The sequence below is a fragment of the Scardinius erythrophthalmus genome (assembly GCF_964197995.2).
Source record: "Scardinius erythrophthalmus genome assembly, chromosome: 10".
In the NCBI taxonomy this organism is placed as follows: Eukaryota; Metazoa; Chordata; class Actinopteri; order Cypriniformes; family Leuciscidae; genus Scardinius; species Scardinius erythrophthalmus.
The window spans coordinates 13,107,469-13,135,050 of record NC_138230.1 but is presented as its reverse complement, the minus strand read 5'-3'; the positions used below and the strand labels follow the sequence as shown (position 1 = coordinate 13,135,050).

Genomic DNA, 27,582 nt, shown 5'->3' with positions numbered 1-27,582 from the left:
AATGTAGTACACATTGTGGGTTGAACAGATGGCATCGGGATTCACATGAACAGAGCAACAGAGCTGCCAAGAGCAATAGGAAGATGGAAACAGACATAAAATTTTAAAGGCTGTCTGTGTGGGGCCTTCAACATCTGTTTTGAACGCCACTTTCCAAATACATTAGGGGAAATATTTTGAGCTGTGTGTTGTTTGCAGAAACAAGCGCATGTCTAAATATAAAGTAGTCTTATTTAGAAAGCTCAGACTGAAAGAATGTATGCTGTTGGTGTTCTCTTTGAATCTAGAATCTAAAAACTCTTTCTCTCCTGCAGATCCAATAGATGTTTTGCGGGTGCTCCAGTTGCCTTCCCTCCCCGAAGGTGTGCAGAAGGTTCCGGGTTTCTGTACCTCCCGCCGGGCCGGCACTCCTGATCATGCCTACCGCATCAATAAGAAAGCCCAGATCTCTGCCCCCACCAAACAACTATTCTCAGGTACATTTCTTTAATATCTCAGAGTTTTAATAAACACACACAATTGTGTTAGGTAATGTTTTATCTATATAAAAACAAAAAATGTATCTGAAAATGGTTTTTCAGTATGTGTCTGGAATATGAAGGAATTCAAAAAAGACAAGGCTATGATTTGAGCGAAAGATTGCTCGTAATTAAAAGGCTTGAAATGTAAAGTGCTGAGACTTGTAAAAACTGAAGACTGCATACTTTTTTTTAGATGTTTGTATATATATATATATATATAATTAGGAATTTCACATTTTGAATTTTTGGAAAGAATATAATATTTATATACTGTATTATGTGGGAAATATTTTTTCAGCTGGGTATTTGGGTTGTAATTCATATTTTTTTTAATTGTTTTGTGACAGATTTATTCTCAGACTGGTTTCAAGAGTTTTTATATGGATGTTGTTTTGTTATGCTTAGAAAGATTAGTGGGTCTGGGTGAAAATCATTTGGGACGCTAACATGCAATTACTCCTCTAAAGCAGGATGAGAGCTTTTCAGTAGCTAATGAGACGGTTGCATAGTTAATGCTAAATCTGAATGTTAGTGTCAATGAAATGAGTACAATTTATGCAAGTCGAGTCATGAATCATAGGTTTCACCCAGACTGCAAATGAATCTGTGCTTGGAATAAGCTACTTTACTGTCTCAAATCGTCATGTATCAGACTTAAAAATACAAAAAATTCTTTCCTGTAGGACGTTTCCCGGAGAACTTCTCCATTATGACTCTGGTAAAGGCCAAGGCTGGTCTTCAGGCCTTCCTGCTGTCCATCTACAATGAGCAGGGTGTGCAGCAGCTCGGTCTAGAGTTGGGACGCTCACCCATCTTCCTGTATGAGGACCAGAATCGCAAACCCGCCCCAGAGGACTACCCGCTGTTCAAAGGGGTCAACCTGGCTGACGGCAAGTCAGTAACCAACCCCTGCTGAGCCCCATCAGCCCATCTGTGTCAATAACAGTTTCAGATATCTTATAGTTATTGTGTTGCTGTTAGTTTTCAAGCTGTGTGATGTTTAACCCCTTGTTGAATAGTACATATCACTATTTAGTAGGGCTGTCAAAAGATTAATCGCGATTAATCGCATCCAAAATAAAAGTTTGTGTTTACATAATATATGTGTGTGTACTGTGTATAATTATTTTGTATATATAAATACACACACATGCATGTATATATTTAAGAAATATTTGCATACATATACTGTATATATTTGTATATAATTTATATTACATATAAATATAATTTTTTTATATATAAATTACACATTTTTCTTAAATATATACAAGCATGTGTGTGTATTTATATATACAAATTTAATTATACACAGTACACACACATATATTATTTAAACACAAACTTTTATTTTGGATGCGATTAATCGCGATTAATCTTTTGACAGCCCTATTTAGACTAATACATTTTGTACGCAGGGAGAAATGTATCCTATATTTGTGCACTTGGCAAACCTACAAACTATGCCGCAACTCCTTTGTGACCGTCTGCCGGTTCATTCTCATTAAAACCTTCAATATTTTATCTGATCTGATCTCATCCTATAGGTGGCACCGCATAGCCATTTCTGTGCAGAAGAAGAACATCACTCTGATCCTTGACTGCAAGAATCGTATAACCAAAACTCTGCCGCGTAGCAACAACCCAGTCTTGGACACCAAGGGCATCACTGTCTTTGGAGCCCGTCTCCTGGATGAGGAGGTCTTCCAGGTCTGGCACACCCGTGCAATGAGTTATTAAGGAATTCTGTGATACACACTTTGTGATTGATAGATTTTAGGGTTTTTTTATGCACGAAATTTACTACAATTTATAGTGATGTTTTAGACAACTAAAGAATTGTCTAAAGTCATAATGAAATAAAATCTGAACTTATTTATTATTTTAATGCACATTCTGGAGCCAGTTTCATAACCGCTATGTGTCTTAAAAAGGAGATAGTTAGGGCTAATCAGTCTTACTTTTCAGATTCAAATTAGACCAATCTACCTTTTGATGTAACTGACTTAAAATTGTTATAACCTAGCCTGGCTAACGTCAGACCTCTTTCTCATTGAGACGTGGTCTGGGAACCACATGTTCATTTTCTCGTATTTGAGGCGTGGTTTACGAATGCCCAGAGCCGTTTATTGGGCGATAGGAATGTCTATCAAATGCGCCTGTGCGTAGCTCATAGCCAATCGTTTCAATTATACCAGATGACGTATGTAGAGCGACAGAAATTCGACGAGGAAGAAGACGAAATAAACTTGCGTTCTAAACTACTTAGAACACTATCTAAGGCTGCATCGAAAGGTAACTTCGCGTCTGATGCCATGTTGGATCCATAGATATAAACAAACTGCTTCAATGTGTCGCATAGACGTCATCATCGTCTTGCTGCTCCCTCCCCGTTCTGTGATTGGTTCCCTTTTTGAGGGGAAAATCTGGTCCATGGTGTTCAGGCTGCCTAGCAGCATGAATAAAATCGCGCTGCGCTCAAGGCAGCATGGGGAAACCCAGGCTAGTTATAACCAGTCTTAAAGAAACATTTTTTATGACTAACTTGTAAGACTAGTATAAGCAGGTCCTATCTTTTTTCTTATTTTTTTCTCTAAAATATGTCACATTATGGACATTAAATGGGTTGCAAATGTCATTTTATGTTGACTTTAATCTTATATGACATATTCAGTGAATCACATGTGAAACAGTTCTGACATTTCTAAAACACACTCGAAGTGGTTCACCAATCACAACATACTGGTCCAGCCCAACCAATCAGAGCACATTGCTCTTTTCAGAAGGAGGGGCTTCATAGAGACAGGAACTAAACAGAGCGTTACTGACAGACTGGGAAGAGAGGAGCTGCATCAAACCTATTCTAGTAGAGCCTCAAACACAAAAATGGGCATAATAGGTCCCCTTTAATTTCATACTTCTAATTTCTCAATTAATGATTCTTGCACATATTAAATGCTGTGCTATCCCAGTTGGCCTGATTTTGACCCCAGGTTCCAGGCAGCAAACTGAAACTGCAAACTCTTTGTTTCTCTCCAGGGTGAGATCCAGCAACTGCTGATCGCATCCAATCCTCAGGCCGCCTTTGACTTCTGCGAGCACTACAGCCCTGACTGTGACTCCCCTCTCCCCAAAGTCCAGTCCCAGGACCCAAACACCTACGTGAGTACCACAGCACATTTTTAAAATGGGGCAGAGCGTCCTGATGTGAGATATATAGATGGAGTTTCACTAGTAGCAAGTGTTTGATGGTTAGTTTAAAGTATGTTAATGCAACTCTTCTCAATGCATCATATTTGTACAAGTCACCAAACGTATGCTTAATGTTTCTGTTTGTTAAGAAAAGCATCCAAATATTCAAGTCATTAATCATGCCGTTCGTATTTGACTTGAATTGGACTTTCACTAAATGCTTGGACAAAAATGATATTGTAAATGTTACAAAATCTCACATCAGAATGCCAGCTAATTATTAATGTTCTGAAAATTATGCACACAATCTAGATTGTTTATGTTTCATAGCACATTAGTATTATATTACACATACAGTATATAGAGCCCCCGATTTGAGTCAGATATCCACATCACTGCCCTACAATGCATTTTCATACATCCACAGCTCTTCCACGTCATCAAAGGTGCTTTATTCTAATGCACTTTCTCATCAGATTTATAACAACCATTTCTCTCTAAATGCTGAAACTGCATATAATAGCTTTATTTCTTCTTACAGTATTCTCTAATGTTAGCTTTTTAGATGAATGCATTTTTTTCGTTCATTGAAGTTCTCATTGTGTTTTGCAGTAATTGTTACTCAAACCCATGAGTCTGATGAACAAATGATAAACCATCATGCTTTCATCCTGCCTTTGCTAAGACCCTCATTTCTAGCTCCTACATCTTACTCATTCATAACTTGTCTCTCCTCTCTCTGTATTATTCTCTCATTTGTTTTCTCTTTCCAAAGTCTTCTTTGTTCACTCTTGTCATTTGCTACATTCTCTTACTGTCACTCACATGCCCTCTCTCTCCTTCCCTGCATTCCTCTGGCTTCACTCTTCATCTCTCTCCCCCCATGTCTCTCAGTACTTTGATGAAGAGCGGGATGATTATGAATACCCCTATTATTATGAAGGAACTACGAGTGTCCCTCCCTCCCAATCCGTCCCTCCCTCCGTCACAGCCGGGACACTCACCGAACAGGTAAAGAGGGAGCGCGAAAATGGAGTGAATCAGAAAAGAGAGGAAGAGAAAGAGATGTCATGAGTTATGAAGAAATAATAGATTTGCATTTTCTAAAGTTTCAGGTACAGTGCAAAAAATATATATTTTTGTCTTGTTTTACTTTAAAAATATCTAAACATCCCTGTAACAAAATAAATCTATTTGATTAGGTTTATACTTAAAACAAGTCAGAAAATATACTTAAAAATTGTTTAGATGTTTGTACATTATGATTACGAAAACTGAAAAGTAATATAATAAGAAAGAAAAGACAAATCAGAATTTAGTTTGCAAATACATGTAAGAAAGAACACCAATCAGAACAAATATTCCAACAACATAAGTAGTGTTGTTTACATCGGTCATTCAAAGGCAAATATTTTCATATTTACATCTCAAATTTCAAAATCAAATAGATGTGATGACACAATTGAACACAGAAAGTGTAATGTTAAACTTACCCGACTGAATAAACTCATCCTCTCCTTTCTGTTCACTCATATTAGCATCGACATGTGATGTCCCACCTCTTTCTGTACGCCACCTCGTTTCACCTCACCCCTCACCTATAACACTATATTGATGTTGCTTGTGTTACCTACTTGTTGTCCTTTGTCATATTTGTATCTGTATTGTGTCAAAATGTTTGTGTTGGTCAGTACATGATTGTGTGTATGTGGATTTTAAAGGGGCACTGGAGGCACACACACACACACACACACACACACACACACACACACACACACACACACACACACACACACACACTCTATATCACTCACAGATCATGGCCCCACTGTGTTAAACCAACAGCTGTAGAGAAAGAAGTAAATATACAGATTCACTAAACAGAGAGGAAAGTGTTATTACATCCAAGTATGTATATTGTATATACAATCATTTTTATATTTAGGAATTCTAGAGACTTAGTTTAGTTTATATTTACATTTGATTTTCTTAAAAAACATGTTAATCATTTTACAATTAAAGACCATTTTCTGGTTAATTACTACAATTCAGTAATTCTTCATAGTAATTTAACCAAATTGATTTTCAGTACATGACCAAATTTCATGATGTGCATGTCAATGAGGTTGTAGTAGGTTATTGATTTGATGATAACAGAATACCTCACAGAGGTTTTTTAGGAAACCACTTTTTATTCTTGACAGTTGCATGGCATTACTCTTCCTAAAATCTGGTATTTGCATGTTTTCACATTTCACCTGTTGTTTGAGTTCTCTTGTGTCTTGTGTCACTCTGATTTGTTATTATGAACAACAAGCGTCTGTGTCTATGTGTTTATTCATATCAATCTCTTCACTTCTTAGGTTTACTTTCACTATGGCCAACATTGTACTCTCACTTATTTTTAGTGCTGTTTTTCTTTCCCTGTAGACAGTCATTACTGTATCTAGCCAATTTTTAAATAGCTTGAAGTTTGTATTTAACTATGAGTAAAGATAACTTCTACTAGCTCAGTATGTGTCAACATGTAGATAAGTCTTCAATTAATATGCCTGTTTTATTCTCTGCAGTTTGTGCTTCTGCTTGTCATCTGATTCTGAGTAGTCTACGCCATTCATTCCTTTTCACATTGATTAGTATTACAATTTTAATGTTCTTCATCTAAAACAGTTTTCTTTAATGATTCGATACATACTGGCAACGGGATTATGAATGGTGTAAAATGACTACCTCACTTCCTGTTCTTTAAATGTTTCTCTTTCTGTGCAGTTGAGCAGCACAGTGTACCAGCCATGCATCAGTTTTATCAACAGATGCTATTTGAGCATACTTTCCCCCAGTGCCTCACAGCGTTACGTCCCCATGCAAACAACATGCTGCTTTTTTAATGTGGAGATTGGCATTATTGGAGAAAACAGTATCACATTTATTTATCTTTCTTTTGGTACGATTAAAGTTTACTAAATCTAAACTCATTATATAACTATGACAAATAAATCTGATTGAACATTACACTGTATCCAGTAATGCCAGTGAAATCTCAGTCAATCATTCAAGCGCCAGCGGTCTTAAATTCATTGTGTTGTCTCTCTCTCTCTTTTTCTGTCCATCCCCACTACTTTCAATCCCACCCATCCCTGATGTCTTCCACTCTCTATCTCTTTCTCATTCCCTCCCTTTTCATGAACGCTGACCCAACACTTTTAAATACAATAAATAAAAACGTTATTTATCAAATAGGAGGGCAAGGCGAACAACGGCAAAGCCGATAAGCAAAAAAATGCCTCTGCCAAAGCCGCAGCTGGTGCAAAATCAGAAAAACCTGCTAAACCAGCTAAACCAGCTAAAGCCAAACCAACTCCATCAGTCAAAACTGCAAAGACCAAACCTACTGCAGCGCAATTATTGATTTCAAAGATAAAACCTACTTTGGCTTCTAAACTAGCAGCCAAACCAAAAGCAACTCCGGCCCCAAAGAATGACAACAAAAAAAAGGCTAATGGCAATGGAAAGGCGGTTGAGGAGAAAAAAAATAATGGTCAGGCTAAAGTAAATGGCAATGGCAATGGCAAAAGCAATGGGAATGGGAAAGATGCTAATGGCAAGGCTAAGGCTGGCAGCAATGGTAAAGTCAATAACAATGGCAATGGGAAGGCAGCTGTGGAGAAAAAAGCAAACGGAGAAGCTAAAACTAATGGCAATGGTGGAAAAACAGTGAAGAGTGAAAAGGCAGCAGTGACCAAAGTAACAATAACCAAGAAGTCAGAGACAACTGCAACGAAATTGGGAAAAACTAAACCGCCCCCCAAACCACAACCAACCAAAGACAAGACAGACAAAACAAAAGCCAATGCATCACCCATGAAGTCTAAACCAACCAAAACTGTGGTAGAGAAGGTTCAGACCAAAGTTCAAGTCGCTAAAACTGCCAAGGTAGCAGCCGTCACTCGAAAAACTGTTGTTTTCAAACCTACCCTTGCGCCTTTCCCTATCCCTTCAAAACCTAAGGTCTTGGATGTCAATAACGTCAAATCAATGTCCAAAAATTTCCCACCCTTCGACAAGGCTGCTGTGCGTGGCACGACCATCTCTTCTCCAGAAATACCCAAGAAGAAACCCAGCAATGGTTATCAACAGGTACAAAATCAAGAGCCCGTGTTGGCCGTCCAGAGCTGTATTTCCAACCTCGTCATCTTGGTTCAGGACTGTATTCTTATCTCAGAGTAAAGGTTGATCTGGGATTTGTCTTCATTGAAAATGTTGAAAGATAACAGATACAACACATACTCTGAGGTGCTTTTTGAATAAGATCCTACATCGTACCTTTCAGATTTTGCATACAATTCAGGATTAATGTTAAAACAAATTGATCTTCAATTGATTTTTCCATTATACTTTCCATCAGGTTAATCAAAATTCAGAAAACAGTGTGTAAAACCATGAAGGTATCATGACATTGACCAGCTGTGAGGTTGGAGACATACAGACTCGCTGGATCTCCTCCACCCTTTCATATATCAAATGATCCGAGTGATCATTAGAAGGATATGATAAGCGGTATAGACTGTGTCATCACCGCATGGCTATTTGTACAGTCTTTTGTTTCTCTTCCATTTTATTTCCTGTCACTCCAAATCTACACTCTCTAACTGGTTAGTTTGTAGAAAGTAGTTTACCAGGTAATGCTGAGTAGAGCATGTGATCAGTTGAGAAACATAGTCATAAGATCCCAGTTTAATGAGTCATTGGTAGAGCTCAATGTTACACATGACACAACGAGTCTCCTTCTCCATCTCACTTTCTGATTTCAGCCTGTTTCTCTTTTATGTGTTGTTTATTAAATGCTGTCCTGTGAATGAAATATGAGAGAAGCAGTTTCACAGAAAATATACTACTCAAAATATTGACTCTGCGATGCTGCACTCCATGATTGTCAATTCTTTCTGTCTTTGTTGAAGATCTGTCCCATGAAATTGAGGACAAATGCCCAAAAGTTGTTTATTAATGGTGTCTGTTGTGTTTCAATGGTCCAGTGACCATTGCCACTAACGTCAACACCTGTAAAGTCAAGTTTTGACCCAACTTGACTATATTTTTTGCTTGACATGGCAATGTGGCTTATTAAACAAACCAGGTTAAAAGGAAAGTCTGTCTGGGACAGCAAATCTTGGTGATTAAAATAAGCCTTTCACGATGCAAAGGTTTATTCCAAGATTTTTTGATTCCAGCTGCAAAAGTTTCCTGTTCTGATTTTACTATGACACGAGAACAATGGCTTTTTGCCAGAAGACATGTCGTCTTCTACCAGCAAAGGCACATTGATCTCTTCTTTCTGCATGTAACAAGTTCATCAGACCTGAGCTTGTTTTTATACTAATCAATCTCTCCTTCAAATCTGCTTACCTCCACCCCGACCCCACCCACCTCTTGGCCTCCTCCAATCAGGACGTAGATCCTGCTTACTCAGAGGCTGACCACACCCCCACAGAGACCGATTATTATTACACAGTAGAAGAAGAGGCGTCCCCACAGCCAGAAAGTGATCCGAATGGATATGAAGAAACCACTAACCAGGTAACCCACACCCATAGATAGCTGAGAGACCTGGAGCGGTTAACAATCTCTATAAGAGTCTCTCAATTGCTTTAAATCATTACACTGGAGGTGAGACCAGCCTGTGTTTATTTTACCTTAACAATTAACAATTCTGCAGCCACGTGTGCCATGATAAGTGCAAAATGAATGCATAGCATCTATTTTTATCAGATATTCTTTTGTGATTCTTATTTCACTTGCTTTAAGATTTTATCCTTGTTCTTATATCAAAACCGGATGTGACTTCATCTTGACATAAGAATGAAAATCTTGAGAAACAGAGATCACAAAAGAAATGGTGCAAATATGGAATGAATACCATGCATTCATTGCTGGACAGCTTCTTTTAAGAGTGAGATATGTTTGGGAGTCAGTCACTATTAATCAGTAAGGTCAGAGAAACTGATTAACTTTATATACCGCTTTTTTTTGTGAGCGAACAATGAATTAGTGGGTTAGTTAGACCTAACTAAATAATTTTTGGTCTAGAGTGGGACTTTTGGTCAGGTTTGTATTTAAGTTTCAACAATATGTTTAGAAGTAGTTTGGAAATGGACAATCTACATGGCCAGAAAGTTAAATGAAATAGTCAACAATATAATGGTAAGAGACTAGTAGGAAGTAGTGCTTTAGTTTTTGCCTCAAAGTAAGTGTGTTTCCATAGGCCTGAGTGATTCTGTGGTCAGTAAATCAATAGATTAGCTTGAAAACAAAAATATTGGACAAATACACCACAAAAAATACTTTAATTTCATATTGAGGCACAACACTCATATTATGGTCTCACATTTTGCTTAGTCAAAGTCATGATGTTGGAGAAAAATTGGACAAGTTCTTTCAAAAGGCCCATTCACATCAAGATGTAACAATAAGGTTTTAATAATCATTCCACACCACAGCTAAAACGATAACGAAAAAGAGAAACGATATCTTTGGAATCACTTTTAGAATGATTTTTCTCCAGGTGATGAATGATAAAAACAATCAACAATTGTCAATCAACAACATAGCCAATCAGAATCTATACGACTTTAAACAGCTTGAGCATTTAAAGTGTCAGTGCGTGATTTTAATAAAAGGATTGTTATTGTCTGTTGGTGTGGAATAGTTATCTTTATAGTTATTGTTTTTGGTGTGAATGGGCCTTTGGACTGAACAATAAAGCGGTAAAAGAGACCAATTCTTTGTTAAACTAGACATAAAGAAGTTTTGGTGAGATCAGTTTGTGTGCTATGAGTGTGTGTGTGTGTGTGTGTGTAAACCTGTGCCCATATCTGTGTTCCTCTCTCATGATCTGTTTAACAGGTAAGATCTAATATTCTGATTATTCTTTGCCCTCTCATTCCCCTTTTCCCTCTCGATTTTCCTATCTTCTCTCCATTCCTACCCCATCACACCATATAATCTTCCATCCTCCAAACCATCCACCCCACCCCTACCTCTGCTCCCAATGGTACGGCCCAGGTGGACGAGACTGTCGCTGTCGAGGAAATAGATATGGCCAAGACAGGTGGTGAAGGGGTGTCTCAAGCGCCCGACGAGCCCTTCGCTGAGGAGTACATAACAAGCGACTTTGGAATGAAGGAGTATGACTATTCCTACAAAGACTACAGTGAGCCCATCTCCGAAAGCAAGACGGAAGATACCTTTGGCCCTGCCCTGTCCGCTGTGACAGATGAGGGAGGTGTAAGTTATCTTGTGCTTTCCAGCAAATTCCCTTTAAAGCTTTGATAAAAGCTTCTGTTGAATTTGCTATGGCTTTAAGTCTTGCAGAGGCATCAAGCAGAAGCAGACAGTTGTGAAGACCAGCTAAGCACTGGCGCTAGTTTAAGTTCTGCGGCCAGTTGCATAAACTTAGTCACTTTATTAAAACTGTCTTAAGAACTTTGACCAACTAGCTCTTAGACAAAAGGTAATCAGTCTAATTGTTCTGATTCAAATTAGACTGATCAACCATTTTATGCAACTGACTTTAAAAAGTTAGGACCAGTTGTGAAGAAAAAAACTGAGATGACTAACTTTTAAGACTAGGTGTTTTATGCAACCAGCCCTGGGTCTAGGACTTAAGCTCTGTTCCAAAACCTATGCCTAGGCAGAAATTGTATCTTGTATTTTTACTTTCTTGTTTTTTTTTTTTTCTTCTTTGGGACATCTAAGCTGGCAAATGTGTTGAGCTATTAAGAAACATGGATTTTTAAATATTTGTACATTTGATTAAATACTGATAATGATAAAATTAGTTTGTAATAATCTAATTAAATATCTTAATGACTAATCTAAGTAATATTGACAATATTTATGTGAGTTATGTATTATGATTATCAAAGTATCACATTGTTTGCTTAGCAACATGTTAGTCAAACTGTCAATTGTGAGTTAAATCTCAACATGACAAGCACTTTATCAGTTTATTGGGTTTTGTAGGCAGTTATCTTAGTATTGTTTATATACTATTATAGTATTGATTCATATTTTGAATTCGTTTTTATATTCATATTTCATATTTAGTTTGTTTTAGTAATCTTGTAACTTCTGTCATTTTTTAAAAAAAAATCTGTTGTCTCCAGTTTTTCATCTAATATTTTTTATTTCAATTAACCTGTATTTCAATTAACAGGAATTATTTTTATTTTAGTTAAAAGGTTAGTTCACACAAAAATTTAAATTTGGTCATCAATTTTAATTTTTGGGTGAACTATCCCTTTAACAATAATAACATTGGTAGGCACACAGCAAGGCAGCGCACTAGGTTTTGGAAGAGAACTTCAATTTCCAAAAGAGTTGACTAATTTGCAGTATCTTTTTACCTAAGACTAAATCAAGTTTGTTTAGAGAGTAATGAGTTAGCAAGTTATGTCATCAACAGGAAATAGTTCCCCTGTCAGCAAACAAGACTTGAACACTGCCCCTGCTCAAGATTCCTCTGCAAGTCTGCATAGAGTGCTTAGTTCAGTATAGCTCCATCAATATTGGTTGACTCGGCTGCTCTAATGCTGATCTGAGACCAGCCTTAATCTCGATCAGCATTGAACAGCGGTATATCTTCTTGGGAGGCACCACGACTGTTTGAGCTTGACTTCAGCACCAAGTTCTTCAGTATGTATTAATGTGCTGTAGACTTGTAGATCCTTATCTGCAAAGACAACAATAAAAATGTATAGTGGTTACTTCAGTCTCTAATGTGCAGCATTTAGATGGATGGCCTCACAACAGCAGATTAGCGGCATTATAAGCCTGCTTTGTCAGCTAAGTATTTACTTGACTTCCTTATAAAATAAATTGTCCGTCAAGGCGAATCAAGGAGTTTCAGTGGTTTACGGGAAGTTATGAGTCACATTCATAACCACTCAAGGGTTATAATGTAGGTGGGTGCACAATGCTCAGCTACTATCTGAACATCTTGGACGATTGGTTTCATCTTTTTTGTATATTGACTGGGCTCTGTTTTGGGTTACATATCTGTTTTCCTCAGGCCTCCGTGCGAGCCCTGAAGGGAGAGAAGGGAGAGCCTGCTGTCCTTGAACCTGTAAGCATCATAATTCCATAGTCAAATCATTAGCCAAAACCATTATGATAAACGTTAACATTTGGAAATTGTAAATACAACTACTAAACTTAAGACATGCAATTCACCCAGACCACCAGAGGGCGCTACAGAATAACATATTGATTCATTGCATGTTTACATCTTTTCTAAATATATTATTTCTGTCTTTAATTTCTTAATTTTACCACTCTCACTCTCACAGGGCATGTTGATTGAAGGGCCACCTGGACCAGAAGGACCAGCAGTATGTTCACTTTTATTGTTTTGAGTCAATTTATGATCAATTCACGTTCCTATTCATTTTTAACTGAATTATAGAACTTCCTTTCCTAGCTCTCCATATTGTGCATTGCAATTTATTTTTCCTATAGGGTGAATTCAGGAATTCATTGAATACTTGAATTCACCCTAGTATTTACTACACAGGGCCATCCCAAGCTTGGGGCAGGGCCCAGTGCGAGTTAGCAGAAGTTACTTGTTACAAAATCCTAGTAAATTGTTATGGTAAAAATTATGCTTCACAATTGTAGTTTATAAACATGCCATTTTCTCTCTGCATTAGGGTCTCCCTGGCTCCGCTGGCCCTCAAGGACCCCCTGGTTCTGTTGGTGATCCTGGTGAGAGGGTGAGTAGACATTATTTTGTTTACAAAAAATACGCTTTAGTTTTTTGAGTATGCTTTGAAACATTATACATACATTGTGGTGCTCATTGTTTCCCTAAGTTTTTCCAAGTTCACGTCCAGAGTATGTAGTTATAATTGAAATCATTTTAATTAATCAGAGTGGTTGTTTCTGTAGGGTCCTACTGGTAAGGCTGGTCTACCTGGAGCGGACGGTGTCCCAGGACCTCCTGGAACTTCTGTCATGCTTCCTGTAAGTCTTCTTTCCTCTTTCTTATTCTCAGTGTTCATAAAGTCATCTCACCACTAGATGTCACCATTATACCATTACTGTAAAGGATGTCATATATGACTTTATTCCAACCTCCCACAAACATGATAGTCCAAGTTGGTTCTTGATTCGCAAACCTCTTTTCTGTTCTTGCAGTTCCGTTTTGGACAGAGTGGTGGCGAGAAAGGGCCTGTTGCCTCGGCACAGGAGGCGCAAGCTCAAGCCATTCTGTCTCAGGCTCGGGTTAGTTGAAACTGTCATATAACAATCATTTAACATTTATATATAGCTTTTTCATATTGAGGTCTAACTTTATACATGTCAATTTATAATTAATAGAGTTTTCTTCTGTCTAGCTGGCTCTGAAAGGTCCACCAGGGCCAATGGGTTACACCGGCCGTCCAGGACCTGTGGTAAAAGAACTAAACAAAAATAAACAAATGGAATATATATATATATATATATATATATATATATATATATATATATATATATATAAAATGTCTGTTTCAGTTTTATATGTTCTTTGCCAAGTGCGTTATCAGTGTTAATCAGTGTGATATTGTTATATGGTTCTTAAATAGGGAACACCTGGAAGTCCTGGCTTAAAGGGAGAGGGTGGGGACCATGGTCCTCAGGTAAGGGGTTCTGCATTTGTGTTTCTGTGTTATTATAATTGTTAGTCTTGTCTTCAAGAACATTTGCCAGACATTGACCCATCCTGATATGCTCTGACCGGAGGAACGTTCATATATCTTGCATAAAATTGTGTTTTTGCAGGGTCCCAGAGGTCCTCAAGGATTATCTGGTCCTCCTGGTAAAGCTGGACGGAGGGTGAGTCCAATACAGTGTTCCAGACTGATAAAAAAACAAAAACAAAAAAACATTGATTTACATCGACACAGGCCATATCTAAGGATCAGAACATCATAATAACTTGGCAATTACCCTATGTTAGCACACTATGTTAGCACCGATTTGTTTATGTATATGATGTATCCTACAGGGTCGTGCTGGTGCTGATGGAGCCAGAGGAATGCCAGGAGAGTCTGGAATTAAGGTTGGATATTTTAGCCATTTTTGTTTAAGTTGTGTTATTCGGCTGTTTATATATGTGCGTGTTTTTCTATATTAGGGTGACCGTGGCTTTGATGGCCTTCCTGGTTTGCCTGGAGACAAGGGTTATCGGGTAAGAGCTAACATTCATTGAAATTCATGAACTTCATTATTAATGTTAATTATAAGCCATGTTTCAGGGCTTCAGGAATTTGTTATGTAGCTATTGGATGTATAATATTAAAATGTTGAATGTTTTCTTCAGGGTCAAACTGGAGGAATGGGACCCCCAGGACCCTCTGGAGAGGACGGAGAGAGGGTAAAGAGATTTTTTTTTTTTTTAACCTCTGTGCTGTTACAGTAAATTAACAATAGTGAATATTATTATATGTTGTCTAAATATTCTCTTGATATTTGATTGTATTTGTTTTATATCTATCATCATCTTCTTCATAAAGCATAAAAAAACAGTTGTGATTTTTTTAATTGTCCTATTTCTTCTTGACTGTTGTCAGGGAGATGATGGAGACGTCGGACCCAGAGGTCTTCCCGGCGAACCGGTGGGTGTTTCTGTTTCTCAGACACTGCACACAGATATGACAGTGTATATGATATTATTGGCCTGTATAATATGGATTTGCTCTCCAGTTTAAAATACATAAGGATCTGTGTTTTATTTGGATTTCATTGTGTGTTCTTTGATTAACCTTTTTCTTATTTTGTAGGGGCCCCGTGGTTTGCTGGGGCCTAAAGGGCCTTCTGGACTTCCTGGTCCTCCTGTGAGTATTCATCCGAAGCTACAAATACTAGTAAAGTGTTAAAACAGGTCTTTTGAGTCAGTATTATAATTGCTAAGGTTGCACAGCAACTTCAACAAACCATCATAAAACTGAAGATTTGAAAAATAAATATTTGTACATGGATATCCAGATCAATCTTTCTTCATTTCTCCATATTATTATCTGCCTTTGCCAGGGTGTTCGCGGAAATGATGGTCCACATGGTCCAAAAGGAAACTTGGTCAGTAAATAGTCAGAGTTCTCTAACAATTTTTTAACGGTTTAAAATTATGCAATAATTGGCATATTTATGTAATAGGCTAAATATTCATAAAATCAACATTAAATTAAATATCTGTCCTCATTCTAATTGTCCTCATCACTCTTTTAAGGGACCTCAAGGAGAGCCTGGTCCTCCAGGACAGCAGGGGGCTCCAGGAACACAGGTGAGCAATGTTTATAACAAGTTTATGACAAATTTAATGACAAATGTGCAAAATCATAGTGAAGTGTATTTAATATTAATGCTTTTCTGTGCAACAGGGAACGCCAGGGCCGCAGGGTCCTAATGGACCGCCAGGAGAGAAAGTGAGTGTTTTTTTATGATTGAAGAACACAAAGCAATCATTTTTAATAATCAAAGAAGGCGCTTTACAGAATGTCTGCTTTACCACTTTGATGTCTGCATTTGATAAAAAGATTAAACATACTTACACATCCAGTTTTATGTTTAATGTAATTTAATGTAATTATACTGCCGTTTTGTTTGTCTTCTAACAGGGACCCACAGGAAAGCCAGGTCTACCAGGAATGCCCGGAGCTGACGGTCCTCCCGTAAGTGCTAGATATGATTTTTATTTTGCCTCTTTGGTGTGTTAATGACTTTCAGTTTATGTGAATTAATATCTTTAGACCAGTTGTCAGTTTACTTAATGTGGCAAAACAATAATGATTACGGAAGACAGCAAAAACATATGTGTTATTACCTGTGGTGATGAATATCCTGTATGTGTTCGTCCCACAGGGTCATCCAGGAAAGGAAGGCCCTGGTGGAACCAAAGGAAATCAGGTGAGGCCATATCATAATACTAAGTATATTCTATATATACCTTCATAAATTAAAGGTCATTTGTGCCTCAACTATTTGTATACTTATTGTTTTTGTGAACTTTTCACTGAGTGTAATCAGCAATGACATTAGCCTTCAGTACAAAGAGATAATATATGAAACTGTCTCACTATGTCATATATCTAGGATTTACAGACATGCACATGTTCCCACAAATTCCAGTGTGTTCATATTTTGATGTTTATTTTCCTTGTTCATATATTTGTTAGGGTCCTAATGGTCCTCAGGGGTCTATTGGCTATCCTGGCCCTCGGGGAATCAAGGTAAAATATATAAATTCTTAATTTTGTTCAATGCTGGTGTTGTTTTGTTATGATCATTTTTCACTGGAAATTAAATCTGTGTAAATATTATTAAGACTAATCATTAAAATGATAATTTGGTCACCTGGTGTCTTTGTCATTTTTAGAAACAATTCTGTCTATAGATATTTTTTTATGTATTGGACTTTAGTAATGGCTATTGATATCTCGAGTAAGATCATAATTGAATATTTAACTGAAAAATCAGACTGAATATTATTATTATTATATTATATTTTGTGACATTCACAGGGAACTCAAGGTATCCGTGGACTGAAGGGCCACAAAGGAGAGAAGGTGAGTGTTTTTGGTCAAAAACATAAGTCAAATTTATTGTCGTTATAAAACATTTCAGTAATTGTGACCTGTTTGTGCCAAAGGTACAGGTTCAATGGTCGGTGTTAAATAACTTTTTCTTCCTTACAGGGAGAGGATGGATTCCCTGGAATCAAAGGAGAGTTTGGTGTGAAGGGAGAGAGGGTACGTCTTACACAAAACATCATTGGATAGAAACTCATCAAATAGCATGTGATTTAGAACGAATGTAAAATGGTGCAGTCCAGAGTTGCTTCAGCTGGCAGGCCCACAGTAGAAGCACTTGACTCTATTGACACATTTCAACGGCACAGTAAGATGTGTTGTGCACCAACAGGGAGAGGTGGGAGTGCCCGGCCCGAGAGGAGAGGACGGTCCTGAGGGGCCAAAGGGTCGTGTCGGTCCCCCTGGTGAAATTGGACCAATCGGCGTGTTGGGAGAGAAGGTTAGTTGATTATATAAACTGAGAGGTGATTGCTGATTTTGTTGCGTTATATATAATTTGAGCTATTTTTGTATTGCCATTGATGCTGACAGTAATGTATATTGTTATAATGATATATTGCTGGTCTAAAGATGTGTTAAATCATTCTAAATTATGCCAATCCAGGGTAAACTTGGTGTGCCTGGACTTCCTGGCTATCCCGGAAGACAAGGAATTAAGGTAAACAAAAATAATATTGGTTTTGACGCATTGTGTGTTATACAGCCAAGTATTTCATCAAATTGAATGCATTCTTTTTGATCAATGTAATGCTTGTATTTTTAGGGCTCCCTTGGTTTCCCAGGATTCCCTGGTACAAATGGCGAGAAGGGCGCAAGAGTAAGATTTTATTTTAGACTAAATTACACTCAAACTCCAGACAAGCAGCATTAGTCAGAGCGATGTCAATGCGACATCTGCATTTTAAGTCAAAGTTGAGAAAAGTCCTTTATTTACATGAATAATTTAAATAGTTTCACATAGGCTATCCTCCTTTAGAAAATAATTGATGATGCTGAAAAATTCTGAACTGATTCTTTTTCCAGGGTTTGATTGGAAAACTTGGACCAAGAGGACTAAGAGGGCCAACAGTAAGGACCTGTTTTAATTCATCATCTCTTCTCTTATCTTATTCTGCTCCTCTTTATAAACACACACTTTTTGCTTTCATTTGATTTGAGATGGTTTGATATGTTGAAACTGTAGATCAAACGTCTTGTTGTTAGATTCATTCAAGCAGATATTTGATTTCAGATCAGTTCACTTGTAAAGCAATGCTCAATGATTTTATTTTTTATTTTTTTATTTAGGGTCCCAGAGGGCAGAGGGGACCCCGAGGATCAACAGGAAAACCAGGTGCTAAGGTATGAACGTCATTTAAGTTAATTAAATCTTGTAATTGCCAACTATTATCGATTATGTGTACACAACCTATTCATTCTGATGTTTCAGGGCGGATCAGGCAGTGACGGGCCTCCAGGACCACCTGGAGAGAGAGTATGTTTATTTAAAAATTGTATTGTATTTATTTAAACCCTTTAAAACCAGCCTAGATTTTTGGTTCATCTTTATTTTATTAGTAATGTTTCCTCTTTTTTTCAGGGATTAACCGGACCTCAAGGTGCAAATGGATTCCCTGGGCCAAAGGGACCTCCTGTAAGTTACAGTTTATTAGTTTGATCTGATGGTTACAACTTCAGTTTGTGTCTATTTCTTATTGATATGTCGATTGGTTTTTGAAGGGACCTCCAGGGAAAGATGGACTGCCTGGACACCCTGGACAGAGAGGCGAAGTTGTACGTATCTTTTGTTTTTGTGCATCTAAGTTACAACATTCACTGAGATCAAGACGAGATTTAATGAGCAGCAAAATTAAGTTTTCCGTTTTCATTGTATTCGTAGGGTTTCCAAGGCAAAGTTGGACCACCTGGGCCACCAGGAGTGGTTGGACCACAGGTGAGTTTTGTAATTTCATCAGAGGTAGAGGTTTCCATATTGCTTCTTTGTAGGTAGAGGCAATATGGATTTCTTCTCACAAAAAATTAATAAAATACCTTAAAGATCAATAAATCTTTCAAATCAATTGAGAAATGTATTGAACCGCAAGCGTTACTCAAATCTAGTTTTTGTTTAGGGTCCCTCTGGTGAGACTGGTCAGATGGGTGAGCGTGGCCACTCAGGACCCCCAGGACCACCCGGTGAGCAAGGCCTTCCTGGGCCCTCTGGTAAAGAGGGAACCAAAGGAGATCCCGGTCCAGCTGGCGGCCCCGGAAAAGACGGACCCCCTGGACTGAGAGGATTTCCAGGAGAAAGAGGACTGCCAGGAACTCCGGTAATAAGACCTGCTCATTCTTACCAGTGAATATTAGTTTGTAAAACCTTTTCTATCTATGTTTGGTCAACCAACTTTAAAACTCCACATGTTTTTACACCTAATAACTGAGCTCTACCTGTGTATTTCCATAGGGAACCGGAGGACTGAAAGGAAATGAAGGCCCTGCTGGACCACCTGGACCTGCTGTAGGTTGCTCATATTAGACAGATCATCAAATTATCATGAGTAGAATACAGACTTTGATTAGATCTGTTCTATACTGACTCATGAATAGGCGTATGTCACATATCTCACATATTTCAGCTTAAATGAAGAGTAGCACAACAAATACAAACATGATGTATGTTTACAATTGTACAGTGCATTACAGTGGGCTTAAGATAATTCCTTAAGTTCTTAAAGGCACACTATGCAGTATGCAGTTTCCGTTTTTCTCAAACAGCGACCCCTAGAGTACTTGTTTTTAACGTTACTGTCATAAATAGTTTCTCGTTTTCTTTTCCTTGACTCTTCCGACTGCACTTGCTTCGTTTTCTTCGTCGACTCTGCCATGATTCACGTCTGAAATGCGTGCTAGTGTCTTCCATAGAGGCTGCTTCATATGTTGTTGACGTATGTGACGTTGTGCCGTAAAGCAAGTCGTGATTCTCGCGAGATTTGTCGGGGCGCCACCTCTCAAACTTGCATTGTACACCCCCCCCCCCACCCCCCCCGCTTTACTATCGGAATGATACGCCCTACTACGAGTTTGTTTACCATTGAAATTATTTCGAAGCTGTTATATTAAGGTACAAATCTTGCATAGTGTGCCTTTAATTGTTATGAAAATGTAACAATGAAAAATGTATTTTATCACTTTTGAGGAATTCATATGTTGGCTTTTCAACGAATTTAATTTCTATGCAGGGCTCATCTGGGGAGAGAGGAGGTGCTGGCACTGCTGGTCCTGTTGGCCCACCTGGACGACCTGGACCTCAGGGGCCCCCTGGAGCTGCAGGAGAGAAAGGAGTGCCAGTAAGTGTCTACTGTAAGTTTGAACCAGATCTTTAATACAGTTTTATTTATAGGCCCGTCACACAAGATCATCCTGTTTTACAGGGAGAGAAAGGTCCAATTGGTCCAGCTGGTCGCGATGGCATCCAAGGCCCAGTTGGTCTCCCCGGCCCTGCTGGACCTCCAGGTACTTCTGGAGAGGATGGAGACAAGGTCAGTGACCTCTACATATCTTGATCTCAAATCATCACATTCAGATGGATGTCCTTGTCAAAAATGAATTCTGCATTGTTCTTTGTATAGGGTGAGGTTGGAGAGCCAGGACAAAAGGGAGGGAAAGGATCCAAAGGAGAACATGTAAGGAAATTAGCTTTCACTTAAAGCAACAAATCCTTGTTTTGATGAGCATAATATCAATCTATAATCAATTATTTGCATATTTACAGGGTCCTCCTGGTCCACCTGGGGCAATGGGTCCTGTTGGACAGCCTGGTGCAGCTGTAAGTGTGAAAGAAATTTCATGAACATCATACATATTCACACATAATACATGTTAAAGAAATGTTAACATTGCACTTTGATGGAAACAAATGGGATTACAAATTCATGGTACCATTCATAGGTTTTTATAACAAGTGCTTGTGATCAAGCCCATTTCAAATCTCCTCATCTCTTCTCAGGGTGCTGATGGTGAGACAGGTGCGAGAGGTCAGCAGGGACCGTTTGGCGCTAAGGGAGATGAAGGGACAAGAGGATTCCCCGGGCCTCCAGGCCCCATTGGACTACAGGTATGGCATTCAAATCTTGTGTCATTCACTCATACCAATTGAATTCTCCATACAGGATGCATTAGTTATAATTTATACTTCATTCATGTTCATTAGGGTTTGCCAGGCACATCTGGAGAAAAGGGAGAGACAGGAGATGTTGGGCCATTGGTGAGTCTTAATATTTTGATTTGAAGAGAGTTCAGGAAATCAATAAGTGCAGTTGTTATGTATAACGCAGCATATGATCTTCTAGTGTTTTGAATCACGATTAGAATGAATGTATTTCCTAATCTTTTCTGGTTGTGTATTACTGTAGGGTCCTCCTGGTCCCCCAGGGCCACGTGGTCCAGCTGGTCCTAATGGTGCTGACGTAAGTAAATTAATTTGCACTATAAATAATAAATGACCAATTATAACCATTCATTATTATATGTTTTATAATCACTATGCATTGACTCTCATTGAATACTTGATTAAAATTGGTCGATCATGGCATACTGTGGTCAGTTAATTTTGTATAATGCCATTATTTTGTTTAATGCATATCGTTCGTTTTGCAGGGTCCTCAAGGTCCTCCAGGAGGTTTGGGTAATCCAGGTCCCTTGGGAGAGAAGGCAAGTATAAAAGAATTCAGCTTTGTGCATGGATGACAACTATATGATTGTTCTGATGAATGGCACTTGACGTCTTTGTATTTGTATTGATAGGGTGAGCCTGGTGAATCTGGACCACCTGGTGTTGGTGGAGAGCCAGGAAAAATGGTGATAATTAAATACTCACAATTATATTTATTCATTTAGTAGATATAATCACAGCTAACATTTCATTGTTTTGCTTATCCAATGACAGGGCCCGAGAGGAGAGCGTGGTGAGAAGGGAGAGGCTGGGCAGCCTGGCACCGCTGGTCCTGCTGGTGGAAAGGGACCTACTGGAGATGATGGACCCAAAGGAAACCCTGTATGTATTAAACATGATAAACAAGAGATAGGTTTATCTGTGACTCTTCAGCAGCTGATATTTGTATTTTTAAGGGTCCTGTTGGTTTCCCTGGTGATCCTGGCCCGCCTGGTGAAGTTGGACCACGAGTGAGTAAACTATTCCCTGTTATTCCCTAATACATGATACTTAAAGTCAGCGTGAATTAGATTCTTTGTACATTCTCAATACATGTCTCTGGTCTTATTATAGTATATGATTCATCATTGCTCAGTGTTCCAACAAATTTTTTTTTTACTTTCTTTCTGACCTCTTACAGGGCCAAGATGGTGCAAAGGGTGACAGAGGAGAGGACGGAGAGCAAGGAGATGCTGTGAGTGATCATTTTCCTGTTTATGAAGTGCACATCTTCCTTATGCATACTGGGCCTTATGAGGTCTTTATCAACATGTTGTATTTTCTTTAGGGTTCACCTGGACCAACTGGTGAGAACGGACCACCTGGACCTCCAGGAAAGAGAGTAAGAGCGCATTGATCTTTATCTAGAAGAGAGACATTTGTAATATTACATTTACATATTTGATATACAATAAATAGTATAGAAGATCTTATAAAAATGAATATTTCTGGACTCTAATTGTGTGTTGATGTTCATATTTTAGGGTCCTCTAGGTACAAGGGGACCAGAGGGTCGTCAAGGCGAGAAAGGAAGCAAGGTGAGACTATAGAATTGAGAAAGAATACAACAGACTTTCTGTAGTTCTTTTCCTCCTGTAATCTTTCTGTGTTTCCTAGGGCGATTCAGGTGCCCTTGGCCCTCCAGGAAAGACCGGCCCCGTGGGGGCACAGGGTCCACCAGGGAAACCAGGAACTGAAGGTCTAAGAGGGTTGCCTGGATCAGTGGTATGAGATGACAGTTATCCAATCAGAATTGTTTCTTTTCTGTAAAAGTTATGTTCATTTAACTAAATGTAATGTCGCATTTATTAAAATGATGTTCTGATAAACAGGGTGAGCAAGGTTCCCCAGGTGCTGCTGGCCAGAAAGGACCCCCTGGACCTATGGTAAGACCTTCTGTATTATCAAAAATACAGTAATGGATTGAGTATTGAGAGTATTGTATATATAGGTATTGATTCCTGAAACAGTTACACTTAGAAGGGAATTACTATTATAATTTCATGTAATGTAATATATGCATATATATTCAATACTAAAATACTTCCCCTCCTCTAACAGGGTCCTCCTGGTTTACTTGGTCTTCGTGGTGACCCTGGTGCTAAGGGTGAGAAGGGTCATCCAGGTATGCTTGGTCTGATTGGACCTCCTGGAGAACAAGGAGAGAAGGGAGACAGAGGCATGCCAGGACCCCAGGGATCATCAGGACCCAAGGGAGAAACGGTATGTGAAGTCTGGTCAAGTCTGCACATCAAAATCAGGCCACAGATAAAATATACACGACTGCTTAAAAGTTTGGGGTTGGTAATTTTTTTTTATAGAAATTAATACTTTTATTCAGAAATTATGCATTAAATTGAACAAAAGTTACAGTAAAAACATTTACAAAAAACTGTTACAAAAGATTTCTATTTAAAATAAATTCAGTTTTTTTACTGTTATTTTTATCAAATCCTGAAAATGTATCACGGTTTCCACAAAAATATTACGCAGCACGTGTTTTCAACACTGATAATTGAGGACATATTCAGCATATCAGACATATTAGAATGATTTGTGAAGGATCATGCGACACTGAAGAAAATTCAGCTTTGCCATCACAGGAATCAATTACACTTTAAAATATGTTCAAATAGAAAACATTATTTTAAAATGTAATGGCATTTCACAATATTGCTCTCTTACTGTATTTTTTTCTTCAAATAAATGCAGCCTTGGTGAGCATAAGAGACGTCTTTCAAAAAAATGAAAACATCTTACCAACTCCAAACTTTTTTTATTTTACATACATGCAAAACATTCCTAGTTCATACCCTATTTCATACAATCAAATATCATATATTTTTTTTCATTTCTTGATGTTTTTTATTTTAGGGTATGTCTGGAGGAACCGGCCCTCTTGGCCCTGCAGGTCCTGCTGGTATGCCTGTGAGTAAACATTTTATCATTTCTCAGTTTTGAAGTACTGTTTATCATACCAAATTCTGAATTTTCTGGAAATATTCTTGCAACTATGAGTACACAACTTGAGCTCTGAAGCATCAAAATTATCAAAACATTGGTCTGTTTGATTAAAGCTGGATGGATGTTATGTTTCTTACAGGGTCCGAGGGGTTTCAAAGGAGCTAAAGGTGCCACTGTGAGTAACCCATGTAAAATCCTTCCTTAAATACTTGTACTTCACATAAAATGTCTATTAATGAGTGTGAGAATTATATCATGAGCCATATTATGTGAGTTAATGTTAAAATAAAGCATTATACATAGACACATCATACTTTACAGTAAAATAATCTTGTATGTCTTATCTCTGTGGTACAGGGTGGAGCTGGTACTAAAGGAGAAAAAGGTGTACAAGGACCACCAGGACCACCGGTGAGTGTGTTATATAAAATGCAAGATATTGCACAAGAATCATTTGACAGGGAAATAATTTAATGCAAAAAACATGCAATCATTTAAGACAAAGATTAAAGGAGATCAGCACATCCCAGAGTTCCTGCGTCCTTGAAATGCAGCTGAATTCTTCTTTTGCTTCAGGGTCCCCCTGGTGATGTCATCCAGCCGCTGCCCATTCAGATCCCCAAGAAGTCCAAGCGCTCCATCGACGCCAGTAAGATGCTGTCTGAGACTGACACTGAGGCTGCCGACGCCACGGGCACAGAGTTCCTGACCGGTAATGAAGGGATGGAGGAGATCTTCGGCTCGCTCAATTCCCTGCGCCAGGAGATCGAGAGCATGCGCTTCCCGCTGGGAACGCAGGAAAGCCCGGCCCGCACCTGCCAGGACCTCCACCTCAGCCAACCAGATCTGAAAGACGGTATGACTTCATGCTTATTACACGATAGACACATTCCATGGCCAACGGTGAGGCATTTTGCATTCTAATCGTTATGATTGTTTTATTCAGGCGAGTACTGGATTGATCCAAATCAAGGCTGCGCACGGGACTCTTTCAGAGTTTACTGTAACTTCACTGCCGGTGGAGAGACGTGCTTGTATCCCAGTAAAGCAGTGGAGAATGTAAGAACGTGCAGTCATTCATCTTTATATGTTTAAACATTCATAAGACATCAACTTCTGAAATCTGGATTGATTTAAACTTACGAATCCTGTTTAATTTGTCCAAAATTCTCCCATAGGTAAAGATGAACTCTTGGCCAAAGGAAAAGCCTGGGTCCTTGTACAGTGAGTTTGCAAATGGTGACAAGGTGAGTTTATTGCCTCGATAACTCTTCATATCATATCTGTATGTTTAATTCAGACAACTAATATACATGAAAAAAGCTCTTGTTTCAATTAAAGTGTATTCACATTGAAAGTGATTTGCAATAACAAAGCGACCATAATTTCTATTTCCAATTAATTCATTGTGTTAGACTACAAAATCTTAGAATGTCAGTGTCAAAAGACTGTGGTGTCAAGTTTAATGTATTTTAATACTTTCCTTTGTGTTGTAGTTTTCATATGTTGACTTGAGTGGAGAGCCTGTAGGTGTCGTCCAGCTGGGATTCTTGCGGTTGCTCAGCGTCCAGGCCCGTCAAAACCTAACCTACCACTGCCACCGATCAGTGGCCTGGGCTGACCTCACCGCGGACAGCGGGTACCAGCGGGCACTGCACTTCCAGGGAGCCAACGAGGAGGAGCTGAGCTACGAGACCAGCCCCTACATCAAAGCCCTCATCGACGGATGCTCTGTGAGTTACCTCAGGCGGTGTCAAAACTAATAAGTGAACAAGAGATTGCAATAATTATTAAATACAAGCTAACATAACTCCAAAAATCATTTTAAGATTTAAAAAAAAAAATGTTTTAATGTAATTTTTTTTTACATTAAATTAACATTAAATGTACGTTAAAGTACATTCATTTAATGTACGATCTTTAATAATGTTTAATAATTCATATTTTAGTAATGTTTAATTAGTCATGTTAATTATGCTCACCATGGCTGGTAAAAAAAAATACAATAAAAACAGTAATATTGTAAAATATTTTTACTATTTAAGTTAACTCTTGTCTATTTTAATATATTTAAAGTGTAATTTCTTCCTGTGATGGCAAAGCTGGATTTTTCAGTTTTTGTCACATGGTCCTTCACAAATTTTTCTAATGTTGATTTGGTGCTCAAGAAACATTTCTGTAGCATCACATTTTTAGGATTTCATTAAAGAATACTTCATGAAAGAATACAAAGTTCAAAAGACCGTTTTATTTGAAAGAGAAATCTTTTGTAACGATGTAAGTGACATTATATTGACATTTACTGTCACTTTTGTTCAATTTAAGGCGAGACACTACAGGTGAATAGGGTAAAATTTTAAAATAATAGATATCACCATGAAACTTCCTCAGTTGATTACTTACACAAGTATATAAAAAAAATGTATTACAAGTTTTAGAAATTTGTATGTTTAATTATGCAAATTAGGCATTAAATATGCACGATTTTGCATATATTTGCGGTAGATAGATCTGAACATATGATAAAGCCAGGTGCAAAATTATTTTTTCATTTTGTTTACACACAAGATGGAAAAAAAAAAATTTGAGAGGGATTTCAGGATATATGCTTTCATTACCTAGGAAATCAAAATACACTGTCCATAGCCTTAAGAAAAAAATCGATTTTCGCCATATTTTTTTTTTATTAAAATGTCACATAAATCAGGCCAGGAATGATTTATTTACAAATCCCTCTGAAAATGCACCCTTGCTGAATAAAATCATCAATTTCTTTGAATAAATTGACCCCAAACTTTTGAACGCTAGTGTATATTCAGACTGTTGCAAAAAGTAATGCTAGCATCATTCAAAGCTCAATCAAAAAGTGTATAAAATGTGTAGTTTGGTTTGATTGGAAGAATGGATTATAATGATGTTAAGTCGACTGGGTATTTTATGAAAATGATATGTTGGTTGTATAAAAGTGCAAAGACAAAGCTATTTTTCAAAGTTGCAGTTGATTTTAATTTTTATTTAAATATGTAAACAGCACTTCATATCTTGATTTAGACACAAAAAAAATTTTTTAGGTACAATATTATTAAAAAATGTT

At 37.9% G+C, this 27,582-nt stretch overlaps 1 protein-coding gene across 2 annotated transcripts in view; it reads left to right on the top strand.

The window, feature by feature from the left end:
* col11a2 (collagen, type XI, alpha 2) overlaps positions 1–27,582 on the top strand; it is a 34,177-nt gene that overhangs the window by 6,324 nt on the left and 271 nt on the right. For both annotated transcript variants that reach the window (XM_081376956.1, XM_081376955.1), the window contains 63 exons: positions 315–476; positions 1,205–1,415; positions 2,069–2,231; positions 3,561–3,683; positions 6,954–7,850; positions 9,159–9,287; positions 10,773–10,994; positions 12,781–12,834; positions 13,058–13,099; positions 13,418–13,480; positions 13,656–13,730; positions 13,905–13,991; positions 14,105–14,161; positions 14,333–14,386; positions 14,529–14,582; positions 14,755–14,808; positions 14,884–14,937; positions 15,070–15,123; positions 15,320–15,364; positions 15,530–15,583; positions 15,780–15,824; positions 15,976–16,029; positions 16,127–16,171; positions 16,364–16,417; positions 16,608–16,652; positions 16,922–16,975; positions 17,267–17,311; positions 17,441–17,494; positions 17,667–17,774; positions 17,940–17,993; positions 18,099–18,152; positions 18,359–18,403; positions 18,623–18,676; positions 18,765–18,809; positions 18,915–18,968; positions 19,055–19,108; positions 19,215–19,268; positions 19,447–19,644; positions 19,779–19,832; positions 20,554–20,661; positions 20,746–20,853; positions 20,944–20,997; positions 21,087–21,140; positions 21,321–21,428; positions 21,525–21,578; positions 21,727–21,780; positions 21,971–22,024; positions 22,118–22,171; positions 22,260–22,367; positions 22,442–22,495; positions 22,666–22,719; positions 22,813–22,866; positions 23,009–23,062; positions 23,142–23,249; positions 23,357–23,410; positions 23,586–23,747; positions 24,399–24,452; positions 24,628–24,663; positions 24,846–24,899; positions 25,065–25,344; positions 25,435–25,547; positions 25,667–25,735; positions 25,985–26,221. In XM_081376956.1, coding sequence (XP_081233082.1) covers positions 315–476; positions 1,205–1,415; positions 2,069–2,231; positions 3,561–3,683; positions 6,954–7,850; positions 9,159–9,287; positions 10,773–10,994; positions 12,781–12,834; positions 13,058–13,099; positions 13,418–13,480; positions 13,656–13,730; positions 13,905–13,991; positions 14,105–14,161; positions 14,333–14,386; positions 14,529–14,582; positions 14,755–14,808; positions 14,884–14,937; positions 15,070–15,123; positions 15,320–15,364; positions 15,530–15,583; positions 15,780–15,824; positions 15,976–16,029; positions 16,127–16,171; positions 16,364–16,417; positions 16,608–16,652; positions 16,922–16,975; positions 17,267–17,311; positions 17,441–17,494; positions 17,667–17,774; positions 17,940–17,993; positions 18,099–18,152; positions 18,359–18,403; positions 18,623–18,676; positions 18,765–18,809; positions 18,915–18,968; positions 19,055–19,108; positions 19,215–19,268; positions 19,447–19,644; positions 19,779–19,832; positions 20,554–20,661; positions 20,746–20,853; positions 20,944–20,997; positions 21,087–21,140; positions 21,321–21,428; positions 21,525–21,578; positions 21,727–21,780; positions 21,971–22,024; positions 22,118–22,171; positions 22,260–22,367; positions 22,442–22,495; positions 22,666–22,719; positions 22,813–22,866; positions 23,009–23,062; positions 23,142–23,249; positions 23,357–23,410; positions 23,586–23,747; positions 24,399–24,452; positions 24,628–24,663; positions 24,846–24,899; positions 25,065–25,344; positions 25,435–25,547; positions 25,667–25,735; positions 25,985–26,221 — 5,963 coding nt within the window. The remainder of the gene's footprint in view (positions 1–314; positions 477–1,204; positions 1,416–2,068; positions 2,232–3,560; positions 3,684–6,953; positions 7,851–9,158; positions 9,288–10,772; positions 10,995–12,780; positions 12,835–13,057; positions 13,100–13,417; positions 13,481–13,655; positions 13,731–13,904; positions 13,992–14,104; positions 14,162–14,332; positions 14,387–14,528; positions 14,583–14,754; positions 14,809–14,883; positions 14,938–15,069; positions 15,124–15,319; positions 15,365–15,529; positions 15,584–15,779; positions 15,825–15,975; positions 16,030–16,126; positions 16,172–16,363; positions 16,418–16,607; positions 16,653–16,921; positions 16,976–17,266; positions 17,312–17,440; positions 17,495–17,666; positions 17,775–17,939; positions 17,994–18,098; positions 18,153–18,358; positions 18,404–18,622; positions 18,677–18,764; positions 18,810–18,914; positions 18,969–19,054; positions 19,109–19,214; positions 19,269–19,446; positions 19,645–19,778; positions 19,833–20,553; positions 20,662–20,745; positions 20,854–20,943; positions 20,998–21,086; positions 21,141–21,320; positions 21,429–21,524; positions 21,579–21,726; positions 21,781–21,970; positions 22,025–22,117; positions 22,172–22,259; positions 22,368–22,441; positions 22,496–22,665; positions 22,720–22,812; positions 22,867–23,008; positions 23,063–23,141; positions 23,250–23,356; positions 23,411–23,585; positions 23,748–24,398; positions 24,453–24,627; positions 24,664–24,845; positions 24,900–25,064; positions 25,345–25,434; positions 25,548–25,666; positions 25,736–25,984; positions 26,222–27,582) is intronic.